Source organism: Schistocerca nitens, chromosome 2, assembly GCF_023898315.1.
Source record: "Schistocerca nitens isolate TAMUIC-IGC-003100 chromosome 2, iqSchNite1.1, whole genome shotgun sequence".
NCBI lineage: Eukaryota > Metazoa > Arthropoda > Insecta > Orthoptera > Acrididae > Schistocerca > Schistocerca nitens.
The window spans coordinates 371,448,430-371,473,727 of NC_064615.1; the positions used below are offsets into that span (position 1 = coordinate 371,448,430).

Below are 25,298 nucleotides of genomic sequence, written 5' to 3' on the forward strand. Positions count from 1 at the left end.
CATTTTCATTTGACTGATCCTTATAAAATTTGTGTGTTCAAGCCGCGTGATGTTAGAGCTGAAACTTGAATTTTCGACGATATTCACCATCTTCATCGTGAGGACCTGGCTGACAACGGCGATCGATGTGCGCCTCTTAAGTCTGCACCAGCAAATTTAATACAAATGGCTGCTGTAATCTTGATGGAACCTGAGGCTGTGCGCTGGAAACGGAATGTTCTCTACGAACTAAAGATAATAACTTGGTTTCATAGGGAATTGGTGGCTTCGAGGACGGTCTCAATTCTCCTTCGGACTCGAAATTCCTCGACGGAATGAGAAAGAAGGACGGTATGGCGTGATTAGTGTAGGTGTCTGTATTCGCTTCACTGTTTTAGGGCCCACCCCGCATACTGATTAAGACAGAACTGAGAGAGAGAAAGAAAAATAAAATATTAACTCGACTGTGTACATAAAATGTCCATGTCTGTGCATGACGGTAGTCTAGACGATGACGGTGGCTAGAAGGTATGGATCAGGCTTATCAGTACAATAAGTTAATTACATCTCACTGCATTTGTAATATGTCTTCAATTACTCAGTTCACCGGAAAAACCTCGTGATCACAACGGTCTGACAAATTATCTGTATGTCATCCGTCGAAACAAGAAATTACCGATTGCTCCCGTTTTTGACCATGTGTTTATCAAATACTCCATTACTGCCAAGCTTTTTCTTTTGTACAATATTGATACACTTCAGCATCTTTCTTTATTTTGTTCGATGACAAGAGTAAGCAAGCTATTTTATTGACTCCGTTTATACAACAGTAGCTAGACCGTTAATGGAGAAAATGTTAAGAAATTTTGCTCCCAAGGTAATATAACGTATAATCATATGAATCAGAGACACATGTGATAGTGAAAACCTAAGTTATTATCTGACGATGGCCTGGTATACCCGAAAGACACTTCGTACTCTAAATAGGTTGTGATGAGACATTCACAGCTTCTTTTATGGTTTTTAGAAAAAGAGTAACCCGAAACTACCAAATATTTTTATGCTACTGTTAATGTTCTCGACATAAAGTATTTAGCGGCGATCTCTTTGATTCATCAAAAGAGTAACTTCTTTCAGGAGATTGTAATGGGTGGCGTCGCAAGATTGCTGTATGACTGTATCTCTGAAAGCCAGACTTACAATCTTTTCGTGTTTATCTCAAGCTGTAAGTAAAAAAGTTTTCCGACTCTGAATAGCCAAAGCTATTCATGCACGTAACAGCCGTCCTGGATTCTTTCGCACAGAGAGAAGAATGCAATACTGCCGCAATGCATTTCAAAACGGAATTCAAGCTATGTACGGAACTTAGAAATCCCTTGGGTCCACAACGTATTTCGCAGCAGAAGATAGGATTTTGATCTTGTGAATGGGAAATTAACACACAGCACGAATTAATATATACCTCTTAGAAGTATTAGTATAGATCTCTAACTAATCTCTAACTACTCTGTACAAATTATCGCTCTTGTAATTTGCACGAAACTGACGTTCAACAGAAAAAAATATATTTCAGTTCATCAGTAGTCTATTTCTTGTGGGAGTTCCATTACTATTGTATAAAATCGATACCGAATGTAAAGGACACCAGACGAACATGTTTCGATCTGAAGCATACGTTCTTGACGCCAGTCATTTAAGACAACGGGACCGTTTAATAACATGGTTTAGTTGGTGGGACTGTGAGCGGACGATGTACTGTTGTATTTCTTCCTGGTGTGGTAACAGAACTGCTGGAGGAAACGTGTTTGGATGGTAGACGAGGTTATTACTTGCAATATGCTGATTCGCCATCGCACTTATGATACCCATATTCGTGAGCCATGGATTGGCTGAAATGGTTCGCCTTGCACGAATTGCATGTCGAGCATCTCCTGTATGAAACCGCCATTAAATCAAATGGTACCAACCCATAAGAACTACCAGTATCGTCTCTGGCGGTACAATTCAGAACACGCAGGGAGTCTTCAAAAGCACACTACAATCACACATTCGGGCACCTCGTGTATATTCCACCTCCGTCCATGTTACGGGGCCTACAGCAACATCTCTGTAAATGCTGAGTGTCACTATAAGCTGACATTAGCGAGATCCAGTCTGTACTCCAAAAACGACGGCTGATTTGTGTTTACGGTTTTAAAATAAATGAATAGGTCCGGAACAGAAGAATGTATCCATGGCGTTGCAGGGGCTCCGCCCATCCTCGTCGATCCAACCTGAGAGAGTGAGAAAGAGAGAGATATCAAAGATAAGAAAAGAGGCATACAGCTCTGCGGAAGACAGTTGTTACTTTCAGAAATATTGTTCTGTAGTTAGGACAGTAGAGAGGATATAAAATGTAGACTGGCAATGGCAAGAAAAACGTTTCTGACGAAGAGAAATTTGCTAACATCGAGTATAGATTTAAGTGTCAGGAAGTCGTTTTTGAAAGTATTTGTATGCAGTGCAGCCATGTATGGAAGTGAAACGTGGACGATAAATAGTTTAGACAAGAAGAGAATAGAAACTTTCGAAATGTGGTGCTACAGAAGAATGCTGAAGATTAGATGGGTAGATCACATAACTAATGACGATAGAATTGGAGGGAACAGAAATTTGTGGCACAACTTGACTAGGAGAAGGGATCGGTTGGTGGGGCATATTCTGAGGCATCAAGGGATCACCAATTTAGTATTGGAGGGCAGCGTGGAGGGTAAAAATCGTAGAGGGAGACCAAGAGATGAGTACACTAAACAGATTCAGAAGGACGTAGGTTGCAGTAGGTACTGGGAGATGAAGAAGCTTGCACAGGATAGAGTGGCATGGAGAGCTGCATCAAACCAGTCTCAGGACTGAAGACCACAACAACAATAGTTAAGACACGAGAGTGGGGGAAAGAGATCTACTTGGCAGAAAAATGCCGGGTTCGAGGACATTTTTCCACACAAGCGACTTTTCATTTGACACACCTCCACCTCTTATACCTTGTATACTTTGAACCATACCAGTTCTCGCTGCTGGTAGTGACATGCTCTGTGTACACACGTTGCTCCTCTCAGCTTGGCGTCCAAAGCTGAGCGGCCTCTCCAAATTGTGGGACATCCTGTATAGAAATGTTAGAACTGTGACCTCTCTGACACCCCTCTCAGTTTGGTGCCCCATAGAGAGACTGACATGTGTGGACGAACATTGCCCTGTTGAAAAATGGCACCATGACTTCGATACAAGAGAGGTAATACATAAGGACGCAGGATGTCAGTGACGTGTGACAGTCTAGCACTGCCGTGCCTCTCCAAAACACTGGAAATAAGGAGCTCTCCCCAGGCCGCCGACGATGGCTATCAGGGGTAGTGCAGAACCACGTTCATCGCTGAACACAGTGTGACATCATTCACCAGCGGTCCATGCTTCCTGATCACAGCAACTCACCTGATGCTGCCGTTTGTGTTGTGTGTTAACGGCAGTCTACGCATGCGACGGTAATTCCCTAGTTCGGCTGCTTCTGCTCTCCTATCAACGGTGCAGGACCTCACAGAACGTTGCAGGAACTTGTAAGCTGGCAAGCACAGATGTGAACGGCTACGATGTACTTGGCGTACAATACGGCGATACTCCATTGTGGTGGTCAGACGAGGTGACTGGAACCTCGATGACGACTACGGATGACCTCTCTTTCCTTTTTCCATGCAGTCGAACATCGGGCCACTATCACAAATGTAGATATTGCACGATTCGACCAGCTGGCCAAATGGCGACGCATATGTGTCCTCATTCTTAAGCTGTTAAGTGCTGATAACGCTGTCTCACATGAGTATGCGCCATGTCTGAGTCCATCACGATGATCACTCAACATCAGTGTACACGTACGTTATGTACTCTTCCAGGCCTCGTAACAACATTAAACACTAATGCCACCTGTGGCCCTTGAATCTGTAAAAGAGAAAAGCAAATCTGATCATTTACATACCCGCCGGTAGTGGGTACTTGTGTTAAGTTGCATTGATATTCGACTGTGTGTTCTGGGCTCTTCTCTGTTTTCGTCAGACAGGGTATTAACGGGTCATGAACAATAGTTTCCAAACGGTCGCTGCCATGCTGAAAGCCGTCCTACTGAGATATCGGATGTATCTTCTCCGTCTGGAATAAATTATATGAACGATTATATTGGGTGGCAAAATAAAACTGCCCCAGGAAATACGTGGTGTACCGAGCATAAGTGCAGATTTTTTTAGATGTGGTACCTTAATATGTACCCATTTCAGTGTGTAGCTGGTTCTTCTCGGCATCGAACAGTCTTCCTGCAAACACGTTACCTAATTTACTACCTGATGTTTTCTGCAAGTTCGTAACTGCGCCACAAAGTGGACTACGCTGTCAAAATAGACTAACCTTTTTGTTTCTGCGTATCCACATTTCAACTCCTTAAGTTCTGCTCAGGGGAAAATAGGCGTTGATGACTTGGTCTTAACCCATGTACTTGAAAAATACTAACCAACCTAAAAACATACTACTCCCAACAGCTATAATTATTATTAGTCTGCAGGTGAAGTAAATACTGACAGATTTTTTTTCAGTACTCTGTTCTCAGTCAGTAATAAAAATATCCACACATATACCCGTTAAGCCTTGTATTCGTAAGCCTAACGCGGAATTGATCCTTGTCATTGAAGAGAGTTGCCCATCACAGAAAATGGAAATCGGGATTTCTATGCATCAGTCGGTTGCTGTTACATGTCTTCATATGCGCGTCTCCCATATGCCCCTACCAGAGTACTATGCTGCGTTATTAGTTTAGAGTGAGTGAGTCTATCAGACGTGTATTAGTGACTAGTTGAATGCGACACAGAATGGTGCCCACGATAAATCAGAACGACTTCATTGTTGAGAGTTACGCGAAGCGCACTTTGTTGAAAAATGTGTGCGGCACTGTTTGTGCAAGAGTTGGAGACTGGCAAGGTTTTGGCAAAATATCCATGGAGGTGGAAAAATGGCACGAAACGAGATCTGTAGCGAATAAAAAGCGCAAGTATCCGAAAAGAATTCGAATACTAGAAAACATTGCTCGAGTGAAGGAAAGTCTGGAACAAAGTCCGACGAAATCTCAGTGGAATATCCGTGCAAGTCGAAATTAAGAAATCATCTTGTCGAAACATTATCAAAAAGAACATCCATCTGTATCCTTACAAATTTACTGTGGTGCGTGGTTCAAAGAGTCTGGACGAACTTTTGCATGTTGTCTTCTGCCATTGATATCTGAGTGAAACGAAATTAGGACTTTTATCCTTAGTTCTTCATTTCTTCAGGTGAGACCTGGTTCAACCTGTCACGCATGGTGAACTCATAGAACTGCATTATGCATCAGGAAATCCCCATTAGAATGCTGAAGAGCTGATGCATGATCTCAAGATTGTTGTTTGATGTGCTACGTCTGGTATCCTCATCGTTACACGAGTCTTTCACTAAACTGTTAATGGTAACCGGTATGACCAGAAACTGTTTAATCAATATATGTATCAGCTCAAAACGACTCTATGGATATTTTAAGCAAGGCGGAACATTAGCGCACACCTTGTCTCTAGTATACTTGGTGTTTGATGAGGAGGGGACAACCAGCAGAGGCATGGCCAGAAACTGCTTAATCCAAATGTGGATCAACTCACAGAAGATAAAAGACTGTATGGATATTTTCAGTAAGACGGACAAACAGCACACCTTGACACAATTGTATGAGGTGTTCGGTGAGGAGAGGGCAATCAGTAGAGGCATTGCAATTGATTAAGCTTATCCATTAAGGATGTTTTAGAGCTCGTGACTGTTTATTCAATGTAAAAACAAGAAACTGCAATCAGTCACTTTTTTGAAATAGTTATTTATTCAAACTTCCTGGCAGATTAAAACTGTCTGCCGGACCGAGAGTCGAACTCGGGACCTTTGCCTTTCGCGGGCAAGCGCTCTACCATCTGAGCTACCCAAGCACGACTCACGCCCCGTCCTGACAGCTTTACTTCCGCCAGTACCTCGTCTCCTACCTTCTTTCAGGAGTGCTAGTCCTGCAAGGTTCGCAGGAGAAATGGTTCAAATGGCTCTGAGCACTATGGGACTTAACATCTGTTGTCATCAGTCCCCTAGAACTTAGAACTACTTAAACCTAACTAACCTAAGGACAGCACACACATCCATGCCCGTGGCAGGATTCGAACCTGCGACCGTAGCAGTCGCGCGGCTCCGGACTCCACGCCTAGAACCGCTCGGCCACCGCGGCCGGCGTTCGCAGGAGAGCTTCTGTAAAGTTTGGAAGGTAGGAGACGAGGTACTGGCGGAAGTAAAGCTGTGATGACCGAGCGTGAGTTGTGCTTGGGTAGCTCAGATGGTAGAGAGCTTTCCCGCGAAAGGCAAAGGTCCCGAGTTCGAGTCTCGGTCCGGCACACAGTTTTAATCTGCTAGGAAGTTTCATATCAATGCACACTCCTCTGCAGAGTGAAAATCTCATTCTGGAGTTATTTATTCATTCCATGAACTGGTTTTCGAACCTTTCATCTGCAGATGGTTTTCCAGAAGTTACATAGTTATTTCAAACATAATGCTGGGTACTGGCTCTGTGACAAGAAGATGGAAGATGCTTTAATATATCACCATGAGTATTGTTTATCAATCGATTCGGTTCCAAAATTTGGGTTTGTACTTACTGCGACAGTAGGGATGGCTTTTGTTGTTAGTATCCATATATCTGCTTCCACTGTGATGGCCACTTGGTACCACGTCGCCCACTTTTACACAATATGTATGCATATACACTGTGATAACGAAACTTTGCCGGTATCCAGCATGTGCTATACAACTGTTACTTGTTACAAAGATTTTGACACAAAGATATGACATAGGTCTAATTTGCTCAGAGATACTATTTGTTTTTTGTTTTGCGATTTCTTGGCCACCTCGATCCATTTATCTCTCTCCCTGTGATATTTGCCTATGGGACAAACTGAACGTTCAGGTGTACTCAAACAATCCTCGCACACTGGAAGAGCTACAGCGGAACACTGAAGACCCTACTGTTGCTATCCCTCATGCACAGCTGCGAAGCGTATATCAGAGTATGATAAATCGAGCATGGCACTGCATCGACGTCAATGGTGATCTTTTCCAGCATCTTCTGTGGTGTTCGCTAACAAGGTTCAGTCCTGTGTCAGTCAAATGGTTCAAATGGCTCTGAGCACCATGGGACTTAACATCTGAGGTCATCAGTTTCCTAGAACTTAGAACTACTTAAATCTGACTAAGCTAAGGACATCACACACATCCTTGCCCGAGGAAGGATTCGAACCTGCTTCTGTAGCAGTCGCGCGGTTCCGGACTGAAGTGCCTAGAACCGCTCGGCCACCGCGGCCGGCCCTTGTCAGTCATATTGTAAATAATTTCTGGTCCAGTTTCATTCTCCGCACTCCATATGATTACACAGTTCAACAATGGAAAAACTTTTTTGCTGAAAATACCTTATTCTTTTGTTTTTTAGGGTGGGAAATCCGAATATGATACTTAAAAACTGTATCATCCACCAATTCTTCACATTCTACAGTTAAATTTATTAAATTAAGCGATTTATTAAGAATTTAAGAGCTTTTATATAGTTAAAATATTTTAAAAAGGAGGTGTGATGAATGTAGATGGCGTTGGTAGCACTGTTAAAAAATATTTGCTGGCAAAAAAGGTCGATTCTATTTTTGTGTTAACAGATGGTGTTTTGTTTATTGTCAATCTAACCTCACTTTCCCATTTCCTGTATATGTGCTCAGTACAATGTCTAATCGTGGTTGTAAATACTCTGTTGACAGTTTTTGTTATATTTGTGGTGAATTTGTGATTAAAAAACACCAAAGAAACATTACAGACTTTGAGAAAAAGGTTTATCTATCATACTTTTGATCTAAACTTGGTGATCAAGATAAATCTTGTTATGTGTGTGTTGAAGATCTGAGAGAATGGTACAAAAAGGAGAAAAAAGCCTTTAGATTTGCTGTTCCTGTGATATGGAGGGAGACAAGAAATCACTCATATGATTGCTACTTTTGCAGTGTTCATATTACTGGTCATAATTCGAAAAACAAGAAGATAATAAGCTACCCTAACCTCCTGTCCGCCATCCGACTAGTAGGGGATGGTGTAGATTTGCGGTTCCTGAACACCAAATGATTTAAACCTATTCCAACAGAAGTATTTTCTGATGTACAGTGTTATTTAGATGAAACAGGTAATGACGAATTCCATTGTAATACAGAAATTCTAGAGCCCAAATTGTTTACTCAGACCGAGCTTAATGATTTGGTTAGGGATCTGAGCTTAACGAAAGAAAAAGCTGAATTGCTTGGCTCTAGATTAAAACAAAAGAACTTATTGGCAGTTGGAACCAGCATATACATGTATAGAAAAAGATAGACCAGAAATTTTCCAAGCTTCTTCAACAAGAAGGTGATTTAGTGTACTGCTCAGACATTCCCGGTCTGATAAATGAGTTTGGTATTGAATACAAAAAGGAAGACTGGAGGCTGTTTATTGATTCATCCAAAACTAGTTTAAAGACTGTTTTATTACACAATGGTAACATGTATGCATCTATACCTGTTGGACATTCTGTACATATAAATGAAAGTCTTGAAAACCTAGAAATAGTGCTAAATAAAATAGGCTATTCTGCTTATGGTTGGATGATATGTGGCGATGCAAAGGTAACATACATGCTCTTTGGTCAGCAAGGTGTCTTTACTAAATTTCAACTTTCTTGTGTGAATGGGATTGAAGGGCTAGGGATCAACACTGGTGCAGAAAGAACTGGCATGTGAGGGAGTCTTTAAAAGCTGGCGAGAAGAACATTCTACGCAAAAGCCTTGTAGATCCCAAAAACGTACTCTTACCACCTCCTCATATAAAGTTAGGCCTAATGAAACAGTTTGTTAAGGCTTTACCTAAAGATGGGTCATGTTTTAAGTATCTCTGCCAAAAATTTCCACACCTTTCAGAAGCTAAACTAAAAGAAGGTGTCTTTGTCGGAACTGAGATTGGAAAATTGATGTTTGATGTTAACTTTGAATCCACAATGACCTTAAATGAGAAATAAGCATGGGTATCATTCAAGCAAGTCGTTACAAAGTTCTTAGGACATGAAAAAGACCCAGAAAATGTGTCTATTATAGCTACAATGTTAAAGAAGTTTAAAACTTAAGGATGTTTAATGAGTCTGAAAGTTTTTGAACAGCCACCTTGATCACTTCCCAGAGCATATGGGAGATGTTAGTGAGGAGCAAGGAGAGCGTTTTCACCAGGACATTAAAGCGTTGGAAGAACGCTACCAAGGCCGCTGGAACACCAACATGATGGGGGACTACAATTGGCCACTTCACCGAGAGGTTCAGCAAGCGACTCATCGTAGAATAAGCTTCAAACAAAAAAGAGAAAGAAAATACAAACCAATTCCAGCTGACAAGTGAAACCTCTATTAACACCTATCATTGTTTTAAGCAGCTTACTGTAAATACAAACCATGCTTGTGTTCTGACTAAGCGTTTCATTAATTTCGCCGTTTACCGTATGGCATAGGATTTTTATACTATGTAATAAAAAGCATATTGCTCGAAAACGATCGGTGACACAAAAAAAAACTAAGTTTAGATTTGGATTCAGCTCATAAAAATCTATAAAGATCCGTTATCAAAGTAAAAAAAAGTTTATCAAAAAAAGTTTCCGTTGGCTTGTGTTATTATTGAGTTTCGAATGCGTATGTCGTGTAGTGGAGACTACGAAATCACCTGCATCGAGAGCGTTTTACGAAGACTGTGTGACACGCAGCGTTTGTGCATGGTGCATGTCAAGAGGAAAAATACGTATTTATTACAAAAGTTTATGTATCGACAATTAAAACTTAAGGTCGGATAACATTAGAGTGTTAACAGTGCAACACACATCTATGTATATTGTTTCGGGTCTCAACTGACGCACAGTTTTATCAGAGCTTAGTGATTTCACAGTTTGTGCTTTCCCGAAACCAGCAAATGTTCAGCATGTTGGCGGAACAAGAGCACGTGACCGAGTGTGTCACGCTAGATCAGACACGTGTACGTTACAAGCACTGATCACCATTAATAAACATCATCATAGAGTGTAGTCGCATCTGTCACAGTTTCTGCCGGATCGCTTATAAGCTGTGCAAACTAAAAAACTAGCGATAACATTCAAGTCGCAAGACTATTTAGTCGAAACTAGTAACAATAACTTAAATAATAAAACAGGAAGTTAGTTTCTGTTGTCAGAGTTTGATGATAGAAGACGTGAAATGGTATCAAGTGGGCCGATGGGAATAATTCCAGAATATTATGCAAATTAATGTTTGGGGATATTTTTAATGCAAAACTTGCTCAGTGATCCGTGATTTTATATGGGAAATATGGTCATGGGGAATTATACGTCTACTACGGATGAAAAGATAAAGTGAGTATAGTTTTGGTTAGAAAAAAGTAAAGTCGTCACTAACTTTGGTAAGAATTATTTGGTCGAAAAATATTTACGTAATCGTTCGTCAGTGTAGTATGTGGCAAAAAAAAGGGTAAGAATCCAACAAAACACGTCTTGTGATTAAAGGAGGTGGCCCTTGTCTGAAATCGAGATGCTGCATTTCACGCAGTTTAATAATGCCTGTCAAACTTTTCGTATGTGGCAGTGTACACGGGCTTATGTGTAGGTGTCTCACGCCGTTGTGCGTACCTATGAGGCTCTATGCATCTGCGGTATTGGACAGTAACTCAGGCACAGTGGAGTACCACCACATTTTGCATTCAAATTACGGGCATGGTTTGATAATACTTTTACTCGTCACGCACACGGTGACTATGAGAACAGAACAAAGAAAAAACAAACGGTGACCTCGGTATAAATAAGTTGTGACAACAGCAATTAAGGCAATAACGCCCACACCGTTAGCAAGTTATCCCACAAGTTTGGAGAACTTTTATGTTAGCAGGATGTGTTTTATAAGTGGCTGCAGTTTATCAGTGGTTATTGGCGACGCCAACGTATTGCGTGAGAGGAATGTGTAGACAGAGAAAATAGTCGCTGGTTAGCGGCAGCTGCTTGTGACGGGTCTCTGCTTCTTGATTTCAGTCGTCACCCTCTGCGAAACAGGCCACTGACTTGGGGAAGAAAATTACTTTACTCCTACGCACCAAGTTCTCTAATATAACTTCGGCACTTACGGGGCGTAGGCATAAATCCCATCACAACAACGTTTTTGTTGAGATTGCCGTAATGACACAAAAGTATAGCTTGGGTATACGAAATGTCAGCTTAAAGGAAAATGTAAAACAATTTAAAGAAAGAAAAATATTGCCAGATAATTCTTTTTAATTCGTATCTTTAATAGCATGCGGGTAGAATCACTCAGTGTCATAGTGTACGCAACACAGGCCTGAAAAACTGTAACTACTCGAATTAATAACAAAGTAAGGTAAATATGAACACTACTTTACTTAAACCCTCGAAGGTAAAAAACTGATAGTGATTATTTTGTACCTGATGAAGTACCTGAGAACAAGAAGTGGCTTTGAATTAAATATATTTCGCATTTAAATTTGATCTTATGAAGAATTGCTGGAGGAGGAGGAAAATATCGACTGTGATTTTTATTTTATAATTGCCTAGGTTTGCACGGCCAGTGTCAATGGCCGCCGGCCGAAGTGGCCGTGCGGTTAAAGGCGCTGCAGTCTGGAACCACAAGACCGCTACGGTCGCAGGTTCGAATCCTGCCTCGGGCATGGATGTTTGTGATGTCCTTAGGTTAGTTAGGTTTTACTAGTTCTAAGTTCTAGGGGACTAATGACCTCAGAAGTTGAGTCCCATAGTGCTCAGAGCCATTTGAGCCATTTTTGTCAATGGCCATAAAAGTTTTCTGAGTGTCGTAACGCGTCATAATGTGAAAAACTATACAGGAGAAACCAAATTTACGGCCACGGTTACAGTGGCCTCCTTCTGGGTCGACTGAGGTGCTTTAGCTGAGTGGAGTGACTTATATTTTGTCATAGCAGTTCATTGAGCATGACGTTACGTTATAATTCTAAAGGGTCGTGGTTATTATTGTTCACTTGAGGCGAAAGGAGCGGAAACTTTATTATAACAGCTTGCAACGGTGGAGGGAGTGGGGATCTATCTATTGCTGTCTATTGCTTCTGGCATTGTTTGTTATGAGTTTGTTATGATTGGTGCTCATCAGCGAATGAGGTTGGGTTCCTGTTTTCCTCCTGGCAATCCACCTTGTAGTAGAAAAGCTGCAGCAGACGCAAGATACAGATTGTGCTAGGCTCCACGAAGGACAAGATAGATGCTTTACACACTGCAAGATGTGTACAAGGTGGAATGTCAGTGTGGAGAAGTATACATCGGCGAGACCGGCAGGCCGATGGCAACGTGTGTACGAGAACAAGAGCACTACATTCGTATGGGTCAGCACAGCAAGTCTGCAGTGGACGAACACCGGCAATACTGTGGCAAGGAAATCAAATTGATCGAAACTGGCTAAGCAGCCGGCTTTGACTAAATGCAAGAACAGAGGAACCATAGAAACAAAGAAACAATAAAACATCCTAACAACATGAGCAAAGAGGTTGGCTGCAGGCTTGCCCCATACTAGCTGCCAGCCCTCAAGAGTCCAACAGGCCGCACCAACAACACGTGAAGCGAGCGCTACCAGCGCCCAGCAGGAGCAAAACAGGAGCCCACGCTCATTCACCGATGAGCACTTATCATAACAGTGCAAGAAGCAACAGACAACAGCAGATCCCTACTCCCTCATCCGTTGCAACCTATTATAATGAATGTCCCGCTCCTTTCGCCTCAAGCGACCATTCATAACATCGGCCTTTTAAAAATATGACGTTACGTTATGCTCAGTGAGCAGCATTGACAAAATATAAGCGACTCCACACAGATAAAGCACATCAGTATACGCACAGGAAGATCACTGTAACTGTGGCAGAAACGTTGGTTTCTCCACTATAGTTTTTTAATTATGAGGAGGTATACGACTTTTAGACGCATTATTTATTCTTTTTTATTGGTGCATTGGAGGTGCTGCCCTGCCCCGTCGAAATTGTTCTTTAATATCTCAGTGTTCAGGAAGCTGGGTAAGCTGAAGTCAGTCTTACTGAGTTTCTAGAAACTGACGTTTGTGACACTCCTTAATCTGCAGTTTTAGTAAAAATCTTTTTTATTCCACAGTTTTCATCTCTAATATTTCAATTAGTGTTTCGCTATTTATATTGTACAGAGATGTGAAGAAAATTATTTCAACTGTAACTATAAAAATACGTTCATATAAAGCAAACTGAGCTTGCAAAAGCTCTATTGACATATGTTACAGAGTGCCCGTAGGGAACTTAGTATCCGACTCAGCCGAATGTGCAGACGCCACGGTATAGTACAATACATTACGAGACATTACGCGTCAGTATGGCCAGAAGGAGAGAATGGGCGCGGTGCTATGGGACTTCATCAGAGAAGAGTATACGGCCCTGCAGAGTTTGATAGGTCCGCATGGAGACCAGGGCGACGTAATCATGGCGGGATGGAAATGCCAGCTCTCACGAGTCAGCCAGACAAGTGTAAATCGAAACTGCAGATGAAGTCGTAAGTGGACAGCTCTTGAGAAGAGGAATCTTCGGATTCAGAAATTATATATATATTAAAAGTTAACTGTCATTAATTTGGAAAAAATCTCTCTACTTTTGCTTTACTCCCTCACGTCAACTTCCTTGCATGTTGATTTAGTGACTAGATTGAAACAACCGAATCACGACCCGAGTAAACAATAATGTAATGTCGCGGAACGAAATAACGACTTATTAACAAACAGGTATCGGAAAGTGACTTTGGGGAGCGCATATAGCATTCTGATACCTTACACGTAATTTAATTTTGACATGATTCAGTAATTTCAGAATTTCAGAATTTTGCTACTCTTCCTCGTTGTCCGAGTTGTGGTGCAGGGACGCTCGGGATCTTTTCGCATAGATGGTGACAGGCTTCCATAATGTAGGAAGGCAATATTTTATTTATCAAGACAAAATTAACTGGCTGAATACATACATTAAATCACAATCAGGACATTACAACAACAACAACAACAACAACGAGTGGTCCTCAGGTAGTGAATAGTTGAAGATTCAATTAAATAATGGCAAAGATGCACTCATTTGGGGAGGACGGAGGTAATTGTAGGTGGTAAAGGGAAAAAAAATATTACTCTCTCCCATTGCCCCATGTACATATGGAAAACATGCCATTCTATTAATTGCCGTTCACTACTGTAAAACACTAGTGACAGAGTAGGGAAGTAGCACTGTAATCGAAAACGAAGAACTCACAAAATGAACGTTGTCCAATACCTTTCTCCAAAGACCAGGCAGAAGTGCTTTGACGAACACGTATCCGGTTCAGCCAGAAGTGATTCGAAAACACCTCCGCTAGCGAAACGCTTCCTCAGCCCTCAAGAGTGGGGACGAGAGAGATTCGTTACGTCTGACGTGACCAACCAAAGTCTCTCCCGCCATCGTAACTTTTTCATCCTTGTTCAAATCTGTCTCCTTTTCTGTCGTGTCCATCCTTGCGCTACCTAGAGAATGGTTCCGCTATTCAAAAAGTAGGGGAGAGAGATTCGCTGGATTTGAAGTAACTCACCACTCCCTCGCTTCAGGATTCGCGTTTTTCTCTTCTTCTCAAGCCCTGTTCCTTTACTGCTGTGACTAAAACGACTTCGACTAGATAAACAGAGCCTATGTTTAAAAAGTAGTGGGGAAGAGATTCCTTAGGCCTGAAAAGTCACAATCAACTCTCTTGCCTTGTGGCTGTTATGCCCCATTCCCTTCTCTGTCTCCACGCTACATTAATTTTCAAATACTCCTACAATTATTCAAAGACAATTACTCATGGTATACAGAACGAAGAATATTTAATTAGCGTTCACAGAAATAATTAAAATACAGCACCTAGCTTGGTCCATCTTTTCCCCACAGGTTTTCGTGCCGTTTTGTCAAGATAAGAATTTAGCGTGGAAGTCTCGATACGAGGCAACAAATATGACGCGAAAGTGATCAATTACAAACCGATCGGCCGATTTCAATGTATGGTTTCGAAGCTCTCTTAATGACGATTCTTGTGATATGAAGACGCCCCCCCCCCCCCCCCACCGCTCCCCCCCCCTCCACCCCGACAATGTGTGTACTTTGGACATTCTATTCAGGCAAAGTATTATGAATTTGTGAATCTTAGTAAAGTGATAACAATCTACACAATCATTTTACAACATTCGAGAGGTGATTGAACACTGTTGAGGGAATGGCTTCCTTCTGTCTCAGCACCAGTACATTAAAACCTCCAGAGGTGATGCTATAATGTTTTTTCAGGGTTACTTTTATCGCATAATGTACTGACATGCAGTGAGATGGGACATTATCGTATGAAGCGGTGGAGAAACGCATCATACGGCCCGTGAGAGGACAATGCACTGAGGTGACTAAAGTCACGGGACAGGGATATGCACGTATACAGATGCCAGTAGCATCGCATGCACAAGCTCCGGGGAATGAAACCTCTCCTAGTTGCTTGGCCGACCTCCTCTCGGCCCTCTCGTTGCGATCATTTTAGCTAGGTTGCGTATTGGGCACTGTCGTTTTAGCCATCGCCATTTGTTGGGATTGATTCTCCACCACTTTGGGTCCATTGTCATCAACTTTTGACGGTTAGCCATTTCCTGACCGAAAGTCCCCTTTTTAACCACTTCCATTCTAACTTATCTTTGCCGTCTGAGCTATAGGTCGTTTTAGCGAACGACGCGCCGGCTGTCGACCGCGTTTTACTTTTTATCCGTCGTAGCAATATGGCGAAGAAAATTTAATCTTTAGTCCAGGACCTCCGTTTCCTCTATGGCGTATTTTATCGACCTTTTTCCAAGAGAAAGTCCTTGTTTTTAGCTGCCTTTCCTTCCGTTGATTGGGCTTAACGTGTAGTTGCTTTTAACTCGTTTTTCGTCTTAGTGTCCTACCGTTCTGACATGGGCGCTTATGACTTTAGCTGTTTCTGCACCCTAAAACAAAACAAACATGATTATGGCCGTCCGCCGGGAATTAACACACTTTGAACGCGAAATTGTAGTTGGAGTTACAGGCATGGAACATTCCATTTCTGAAATCGTTAGGGGATTCAACATTCCGAGATCCACAGTGTCAATGGTGTGCGGAGAATACCAAATTTCAGGCATTGCCTCTCACCATAGACAACGCCGTGTGCGATGGCTTTCTCTTAACGACCGAGAGCTGCAGTGTTTGTGTGGAGTTGCCAGTGCTAACAGACAAGCAACACTGCGTGAAAGAACCGCAGAAATGAATGTGGGACGTAAGACGAACTTATCCGTTAGGGCATTGCGGTGAAAATTGGCGTTAATGAGATATGGCAGCAGAATACTGACGCGAGACCTTTGATAACAACACGACATCGCCTGCAGCGATGCCTGGGCATGTGACCATATCAGTTGGACCCTAGACGACTGGAAGACCGTGGACTGGTAAGATGAGTCCCCATTTCAGTTGGTAAGAGCTAATTGTAGGGCTCAAATGTGGTGCTGACTTCCTGAAGCCATGGAACCAATTTGTCAACAAGGCATTGATGGTGGCTCCATAATGGTATCGGCTGTGTTTACATGCAGCTGAACCGATCATTGAATGGAAATGGTTATGTTCGGCTGCTTGAAAACCTTTATATTCACAAACAACGATGGAATTTTTATGGATGATAAACCGCCATGCCACCAGGCCACAATTGTTCTCGACTAGACTGAAGAACATTCTGGACAATTCGAGCAAATGGTTTGGCCACCTATATCGCCCGACATGAATCCCATCTAACATTTATAGGACGAAATCAGAGGTTTGTTCGTGCACAAAATTCTGCACCGGTACCACCTTTGCAATTATGCAAGCCTGTAGAGGCAGCATGACTCAATATTTCTGCAGGGGACTTCCAAAGACTTTTTGAGTGCATACCACGTCGATCTACAGCAATACGCCGGGCAAAGGGAGGACGGACACGATATTAGGCGGTTCAAAAGGCTCTGAGCACTATGGGACTTAATTAACTTCTGAGGTCATCAGTCCCCTAGAACTTAGAACTACTTCAACCTAACAAACCTAAGGACATCACAAACATCCATGCCCGAGGCAGGAGTCGAACCTGCGACGGTAGCGGTCGCGCAGTTGCAGACTGAAGCACCTAGAACCGCTCGGCCACAAAGGCCGGCCTATTAGGCGGTATCTCATAACTTTTGCCGTCTCACCGTAGAGCGAGAGTGTCGCCGGAAAGTTAAACTTCTATCACGGTGTGTGACGAACGGACGGACGGTGATGTGAGCTACAATAAGGCCGCCACTATGGAGCCTAGATTTATAAACGTTTCTGAGAGTTTAGACGGAATTACATTCATTTGAGGCGTTTTCGAATCATTGAGTCCAAATGGATACATTATGTTGCCAAAAAAGCTATATGGGGCAAAAATAAACGAGATGAAATATCTAAACTTTTGTCAGTGAAATTAATCTACAGTGCCATAGATTGTTATTTACTCTGATCCGCTTTTTGTCCAAGTTACTTTGGTCAGTGGATTTTCTCATTTGCGGCACGTATCGTCGCTAAAATGTTTACCACTCTACTCTGCTTCGCTTAAATACATTCGTTCCTGTGTAACGTGGGAGCAACGCCACCAGCCCGCAATCAGTTTGCGGAGGGCACTGGTCATGTTTTGACTCACAAGTGTATTTCAGTCAGGGAAAATTTTAAATTCAGGAACATGACATAACGTGCATGTGTGGTCTATGCTAACTGATCAATGTTCCCTCTGCAGATCACATCATTGTCCCTCTGCTCATTGCATAAAAGGGTGATAACAAGATATGGCAACGCCTTAACATACAATCTACGGAGAGGTCATTAGTGACAGCGACAAGCTAGGATTTTGAAATTATCAGTCATGTCCTTGTCAAACGGAACCCTTAAATGTGGACGGTTGAACAGCCAAGTGTGCTAACCACTGCGCCATTTCTCTCGCTCGCAATTTTAGTTCACGTCTGGAATTTCTAGACTCTGGTGTTTCAGCAATGAAAGGAGACTATCGTACCAATCGTACCAGTAAGCTTACCCCTGCTGACGAAGAGACAGATACCTGTAGACATTTTGATGATTTTTTTTCGTACTGTACACACCTTCAGGTAAGTCTCTGCTAAAGCTCCGTTCATATATCCTGAGCCGACGCACAATGGACTTAGTATTAAGTGTTGTATCCATGACTGAAATAGTACTGTCTGTAGGCTTTAAGGATATGGTGGGTCCACTTGCAGCAAAACAGAATTAGATTTCCATTAGCAGTCATGGTTTTAACAGTCGATTCTATGTGAACGAGATCGTGGGATGTGCATGGGGACATAGACAGCAAGCTATGGTCCCAGTCTGGTGGGAACAATTTCCGCCCGACACAGGGGCAGTTCATTCCAGAGGGTGTTTTCTCGAAATAGCCGCTGATGGACGGCCAGGCAATTTCTTCCACCCACTGCCCCTCGAGAGAAGGGAGGTATTGCAACGGGCAGCGTAACTGTGTTACCGAACCACGGCGCGAAATTGCAAGTCCTTAAACTTCAGGTAATTAGCACAATGAGCGAGCTGGTTTAACAAATAAAACAGGAAAGTTAAGGATACCTATTAAAGGGAGAAGCATGTCTCGAGTTAAAAGTAGTACGTAAATACGTAAAACTGAAACCAGTCACTTTTTTGAATTGTTATTTATTATTTCATGAGCCGGTTTTCCAACCTTTTCAGGTTCATCTTCAGATGGTTTTCCAGAACGTTTCGTAGACATTGAGCCGAGTCGAAGTATCGACCTTGCTACATCGATGTCGAGCGTAGTTCTTCGACTGTTTTTCAGAGACACAAGCTAAACAACTGCTCTATATAATCGATATTTGAGTACTGTAGAGGGTGAGCAGAGGTAGCTGAGTTGGAGACCGCAGTCGCGGACAGAGAGGCGATCACGAGCGTGGCGCGGCTGTCTGCAAGTAACTGCGGTCACCAAGGGAGGGAGCTCAGAGCACCGTTGGGCACTTGACACACACAGCGAGCAGACCGGTGGACTCGGCAATAAGGTCTGATAGTCTCTTACGGCCGCCAAGACGTCTAGAACATACAAGTTTGGTCTGTTTATCAAACGCGGGATGTTGCAATTTCTGCAGCACACGTTGAGAGTCCTTAAGTATCAGGACGAACTTGAATGTCCGCGTACCATAATGAATAGCATTCCTCATGGCAGTAGTTCCGCCGTGTAGACAGAAAATTCAGGAGGAAGCGCAAATGTTTGGTAGCCGCCACTACAAGGGCAAAAGAAAGCGTATCCCACACCCGCCTCAGATTTAGAACCGTCCTCATAGATATGAGCGTACGGCGGACATTGTGTGCTGAGAAAATGCTCCAGGTCGCGAGGGATAATGCTCTCCGTTCGGAAATCGGACGGCAAGTAAGCAAAACTATCCTGTATCACGGTGCGTGGATTGGCAAGGTATCGGCGAGAACAGAGGCACGTGCAACTTATGTTCGACTACGTACTAAACCAGACAGTACATGCTACTGGCAATTCGGCAGATTTAATAACCAGTGAAGCAACGTTTTTGTCACGGGATTATGCTCGCGAGCGTAGTGAAAGTGCTATACTGTCCTATCTAATACAGGTAGAATCTGATTGTCATGGAAGTAAGAATCTTGCTCTACTGTAACTGACGACTGGGAATTTGATAAAGAACGTTCAATTTTGCTGTCATGTTTTCGTAAAGTCAGAGCAAAAGAGCAACTTTTTCTGAAGTTTTGAGAAACATGCCAGTCAAAGGTGTGAATATGGTTAAGAAGTAAATTGCTTTTAATTTTGGAGTTTAACTTAAATGTTGACGGTACATTTTATAGGGTATTTAAATGGGTGTATAAGCTTCCTAACGACAAGAATAGCTTTATGAATTTATGCCTTATTGCAAAAGTAGCGTGTTTAGACAGTAGTTGTTCAAAGCTCAGTGTGATGTACAAAGGCCTAGTAAGACAGTTAACAGTATATGAAATTTTTATTTTATGACGTTGTAATTTTTATTAACTGGCGTTCTACGTAAAACTGGAAAGAGAATTTACTTGTGTTGGCAGTAGGTCGAGGTTTTTTTTTCTAAGAATCAAGTAGTAAGGTACAGCACGGTACAACTGTGCAGCAATGTTTGGTAACAAGGGATTATTAAATTTTGTTAATTTGGAGATTTTATTTGCTTTTTAACGTGTATGCTCAGTTTTGTGTACTTGTTAGAAGAACAGCAACTGTGTAAATGAGAGGCTCAAAGGAACGAATGGTTTCATTAACGCCCTTTATGCCACTTGCTGACGCCTTTTCATGTTAATCCTCAGCAGCGTTGAGTTTGAAATGTTTTGCTTGGCCACCCTTGAAAAAACCACGTGTTTTAAACGATGGGCACCGCGGTAATGACCTCTGTCGCAGAGGCATCAAGAGAAGGAGTGCGATGTAGATAAAGGAAGGTATGACAATCGTGTGACCCGTACACGGTAGCGTTGGGAAGAATTGTAGTGAAATCTGGTGCGAATGTGACATCATTAACCCACCTTACAGCTCACATTTACTTCTGAACTCTGGTCTTTTTTCTCATGTGTAGACACCTTCCTGTCTGAGTTCGAGGTTGTAAGCACCTTTGAGCCAAATTTCAAACTTTTGCAGCGAAAGGGGGAAAATGACGGGATTTCAGAAAAGTGAATCTTTCATTCTTTTGCGCACTGCAGTTATCGGCTCATACGAGTGTAATCTCAAAAGTAAGGTCTCCTATTTTTTTATAAGTACAGAAATCTTTTTGTGTGGCAGTTGGTCACACTGTTATGAAGAGTGCTTCACGTGTTGTGTCTAAACATACGCACGCCGCGCTGAGGTGCTCAGTCTTGGCTTGGCAGCCGTTGAGATTGGAGCTCCCGTTGGATGTTACCGCCAAGTGCGAATTGCGCGCAGTTACCCGGTTTTTGATCGCAAAGGGCACTGCGCCGATTGAAATCCATCGCCAATAGACGGAAGGAGCGGGAGACCGTCAGTTTCTGAGGAGACTTGAAGGTTGAGCAAAGCATGCGTGATGATCGGCGGTTCACTCTGGATGATCTCTGCACGTTGGTTCCTGAGGTTTCCCGAAGCACCGCTCACAGAATTTTGACGGAAACATTGAACTACCGGAAGGTGTGCGCAAAATGGGTGCCACGCATGCTGATTGAGGACCACATGCGGCAACGAGTTGATACTTCCCGCTCATTTCTTCACCGCCTTGCAGCCGCACAGGACAACTTTCTGGACTCAATTGTCACGGGTGACGAAACTTGGGCATACCACTTTACACCTGAGACCAAACAACAATCACGCCAGTGGCGGCATCCTTCTTCGCCAAATACTCGGAAATTCAAACAAACACAGTCTGCCGGTAAAGTCATGACAACCGTTCTTTGGGATCGGAAAGGGAGCGTTGGTCGACTTTACGCCCACTGGGGCCACAATTAATGCTGACAGGTACTGTGAGACTCTGAAAAAACTCAAACGGGCAATTCAGAACCGGAGAAGAGGAATGTTGAGCAAGGACGTCCACATTCTCAATGACAACGCTCGCCCACACTTCGCTCGGCAAACCGTTGCTGCCGCGCGGGGTTAGCCGAGCGGTCTCGGGCGCTGCGGTCATGGACTGTGCGACTGGTCCCGGCGGAGGTTCGAGTCCTCCCTCGGGCATGGGTGTGTGTGTGAGTGTGTGTTTGTCCTTAGGATAATTTAGGTTAAGTAGTGTGTAAGCTTAGAGACTGATGACCTTAGCATTTAAGTCCCATAAGATTTCCCACACATTTGAACATTTTTTGAACAAACCGTTGCTCTCCCGCAACAGTTTCTGTCGAACATAATCATCCACCCACCCTACAGTCCTGACTTGGAGCCCAGTGGCTATCACCTGTTCCCTAAGTTAAAAGAACATTTGGCCGGAAAGCAATTCGGCTCAGACGACGAGGTGAAAGATGAGGTTCATAACTTTCTGAACTGCATGGCGGCGAGCTGGTATGACACGGGCATAAAAAACTGCTACAGCGCCTACAAAAATGCATCGACAGAAATGGTGATTATGTCAAGCTAAATGTTCAAGCTGTAAATTGATGTAAACCATTGTAGAAATAATCAGGTCTATGTACTTATAAAAAAATTAGACCTTACTTTTGGGATTACCCTCGTGGTTCTGACCGTGGTTTTCAGGGGTTTGCCTGCGGTTGTAAGTAATTGTCAGAATTAGAGGCAACCTCCTAAATATACCCATTTGGGACTCGCTCTTCGCCGCATTCAGCTCGCCTGGTATGTGGCTGAAAAGTCCATGACTCTGTATGTTTCATTACTCAAGCAACTTTCTTTACCTAGAGAATGAAAAATATTTAATTAAAAAATGCGGAAGAGAATATCACTTCGTTATATGAAGCTGCCATACTAGCCTAGCGTTTGATTTTGTATTGGGTTACTCTCTGGGTGACTTGTTCTCTACGTTGACGGGGTTCGGTGTGTTTACGGAACGGTTGACAAACAACTTCTCCTGTGAGTTGCTCGCTCCCTGTCTCCGGACAGGTCGAACTCTGAACGTAAGATTTATGTTCTCCAGCTAAGCGGTCGGCGTTTAGTGGTTACGGGCTGGAACCCGAGCACCGTTCGGCGCGTTTAATGGGCAGCGGGTCTTCGTATCTTGCAGAACAGAAATGGTGTGTCAGCGATTGGTTGCGACGGTGACGTTTACACTACTGGCCATTAAAATTGCTACACCACGAAGATGGCGTGCTACAGACGCGAAATTTAACCGACAGGAAGAAGATGCTGTGATATGCAAATGATTAGCTTTTCAGAGCATTCACACAAGGTTGGCGCCTGTGGCGACACCTACAACGTGCTCACATGAGGAAAGTTTCCAACCAATTTCTCATACACAAAGAGCAGTTGACCGGCGTTGCCTGGTGAAACGTTGTTGTGATGCCTCGTGTAAGAAGGAGAAATGCGTACCATCACGTTTCCGACTTTGATAGAGGTCGGATTGTAGCTTATCGCGATTGCGGTTTGTCGTATCAGGATATTGCTGCTCGCGTTGGTCGAGATCCAATGACTGTTAGCAGAATTTTGAATCGGTGGGTTCAGCAGGGTAATATGGAACGCCGTGCTGGATACCAACGGCCTCGTATCACTAGCAGTCGAGATGACAGGCATCTTATCCGCATGGCTGTAACGGATCGTGCAGCCATGTCTCGATCACTGAGTCAACAGATGGGGACGTTTGCAAGACATCAGCCATCTGCACGAACGGTTCGACGACGTTTGCAGCAGCACGAACAATCAGGTCGGAGACCATGGCTGCGGTTACCTTTGACGCTGCATCACAGACAGGAGCGCCTGCGATGGTGTACTCAACGACGAACCTAGGTGCACGAATGGCAAAACGTCATTTTTTCAGGGCGAATCCAGGTTATGTTTACAGCATCATGATGATCGCATCCGTGTTTGGTGACATCGCGGTGAACGCACATTGGAAGCGTGTATTCGTCATCGCCATACTTGCGTATCACCCGGCGTAATGGTATGGGGTGCCATTGGTTACATGTCTCGGTCACCTCTTGTTCGTATTGACGGCACTTTGAACAGTGGACGTTACATTTCAGATGTGTTACGACCCGTGGCTCTACCCTTCATCCGATCCCTGCGAAACCCTACATTTCGGCAGGATAATGCACGACCGCATGTTGAAGGACCTGTACGGGCCTTCCTGGATACAGAAAATGTTCGACCGCTGCCCTGGCCAACACATTCTCCAGATATCTCACCAATTGAAAACGTCTGGTCAATGGTGGGCGAGCAACTGGCTCGTCACAATACGCCAGTCACTACCCTTAATGAACTGTGGTATCGTGTTGAAGCTGCATGGGCAGGTGTACCTGTACACGCCATCGAAGCTCTGTATGACTCAATGCCCAGGCGTATCAAGGCCGCTATTACGGCCAGAGGTGGTTGTGCTGGGTACTGATTTCTCAGATCTATGCACCCAAATTGCGTGAAAATCTAATCACATGTCAGTTCTAGTATAATATATTTGTTCAATGAATTCTTGTTTATCATCTGCATTTCTTCTTAGTGTAGCAATTTTAATGGCCAGTAGTGTAGATAGCTAGCTTACGGATAGTCGTCAGAAGGAATCAGAAAAATGGAACGCACAGAGATGGACTCTGGAAGTGGCAGTATGGCGCGCGGCTGGTGAGGTGTGGCGTACCTTGATGGCGTCGCGCACCTGCTCGGCCCAGGCGACGCGGCGGCCGGCGACGACGACGAACTTCCCCCAGGAGAAGGCGCGCAGCAGCGCCACCACCGACTTGGAGATCTTGCTGGAGGGCGGCAGCGTGCGGGCGAACGTGAAGTAGACGCGCTTGTCCGACACCAGGGTGTCCGCGCACTTCTGCAACACACGGCGCGTGCCGCTTGTTCGTCACCTCCTGCCAGACTTGTGATAGTCTACAAGTTAACACACACTAGAACGAATAGCGGTCAAATTAGTCTGGTTGTTGTAAAGGGCACTAACCACTCATCTCTACTCACAACATTTTCTTTTTTTTTCTTAATTTAGGCGAGTATCGACATGTAATCCAACCAAAACAGGAGTATGTATACATATACGTAAATGTAATAACATCTGGCGCCACCTAAATAGCAAAAGATGCAAGAATGCTGCCTGCTTGTCTCTAGGTGGTACTAAGAGGTGAAGTCACAATGTTTTGTATATCAACTCGAAAAAATATGGTTACATAATTAAATCTCGTTTGTTTGAAGGTACATGTCTGCGGTCCTGGAACACGCTGAAACCCCAAAGTCATGATACCACGCCATTGGGCAAGCCAGAACAAAATGACGTAACCCTTGCATAAATTGGAGTATTTTGCAGTAATGCGTTTATTGCGTTTGAAAAGAAACAACGCAGGAACAATTTTTACTGGCTTGTCAGAAGTATGTGGCATGAATGAACCATCAAATGGCAGTGGTTAGGGGGTGAAGATGCGTCCATATGGCAAACAAGTCGGAAAGACGAAGAAAGAAATAGAACCGCATCTGTTTGTGAAGAACTGGAAATTGCAAGGGAA

The 25,298-nt window shown here is 43.4% G+C and overlaps 1 protein-coding gene across 1 annotated transcript in view; it reads right to left on the reverse strand.

Annotated features, from left to right (window-relative positions):
* LOC126235028 (guanylate cyclase 32E-like) overlaps positions 1 to 24,853 on the reverse strand; it is a 434,536-nt gene extending 409,683 nt beyond the window's left edge. Inside the window, exons 1-2 of the mRNA XM_049943763.1 lie at positions 24,812 to 24,853; positions 24,437 to 24,619 (exon numbers count right to left, since the gene is read on the reverse strand). Coding sequence (XP_049799720.1) covers positions 24,437 to 24,619; positions 24,812 to 24,853 — 225 coding nt within the window. The remainder of the gene's footprint in view (positions 1 to 24,436; positions 24,620 to 24,811) is intronic.
* Between the last annotated feature and the right edge of the window lie 445 nt (positions 24,854 to 25,298).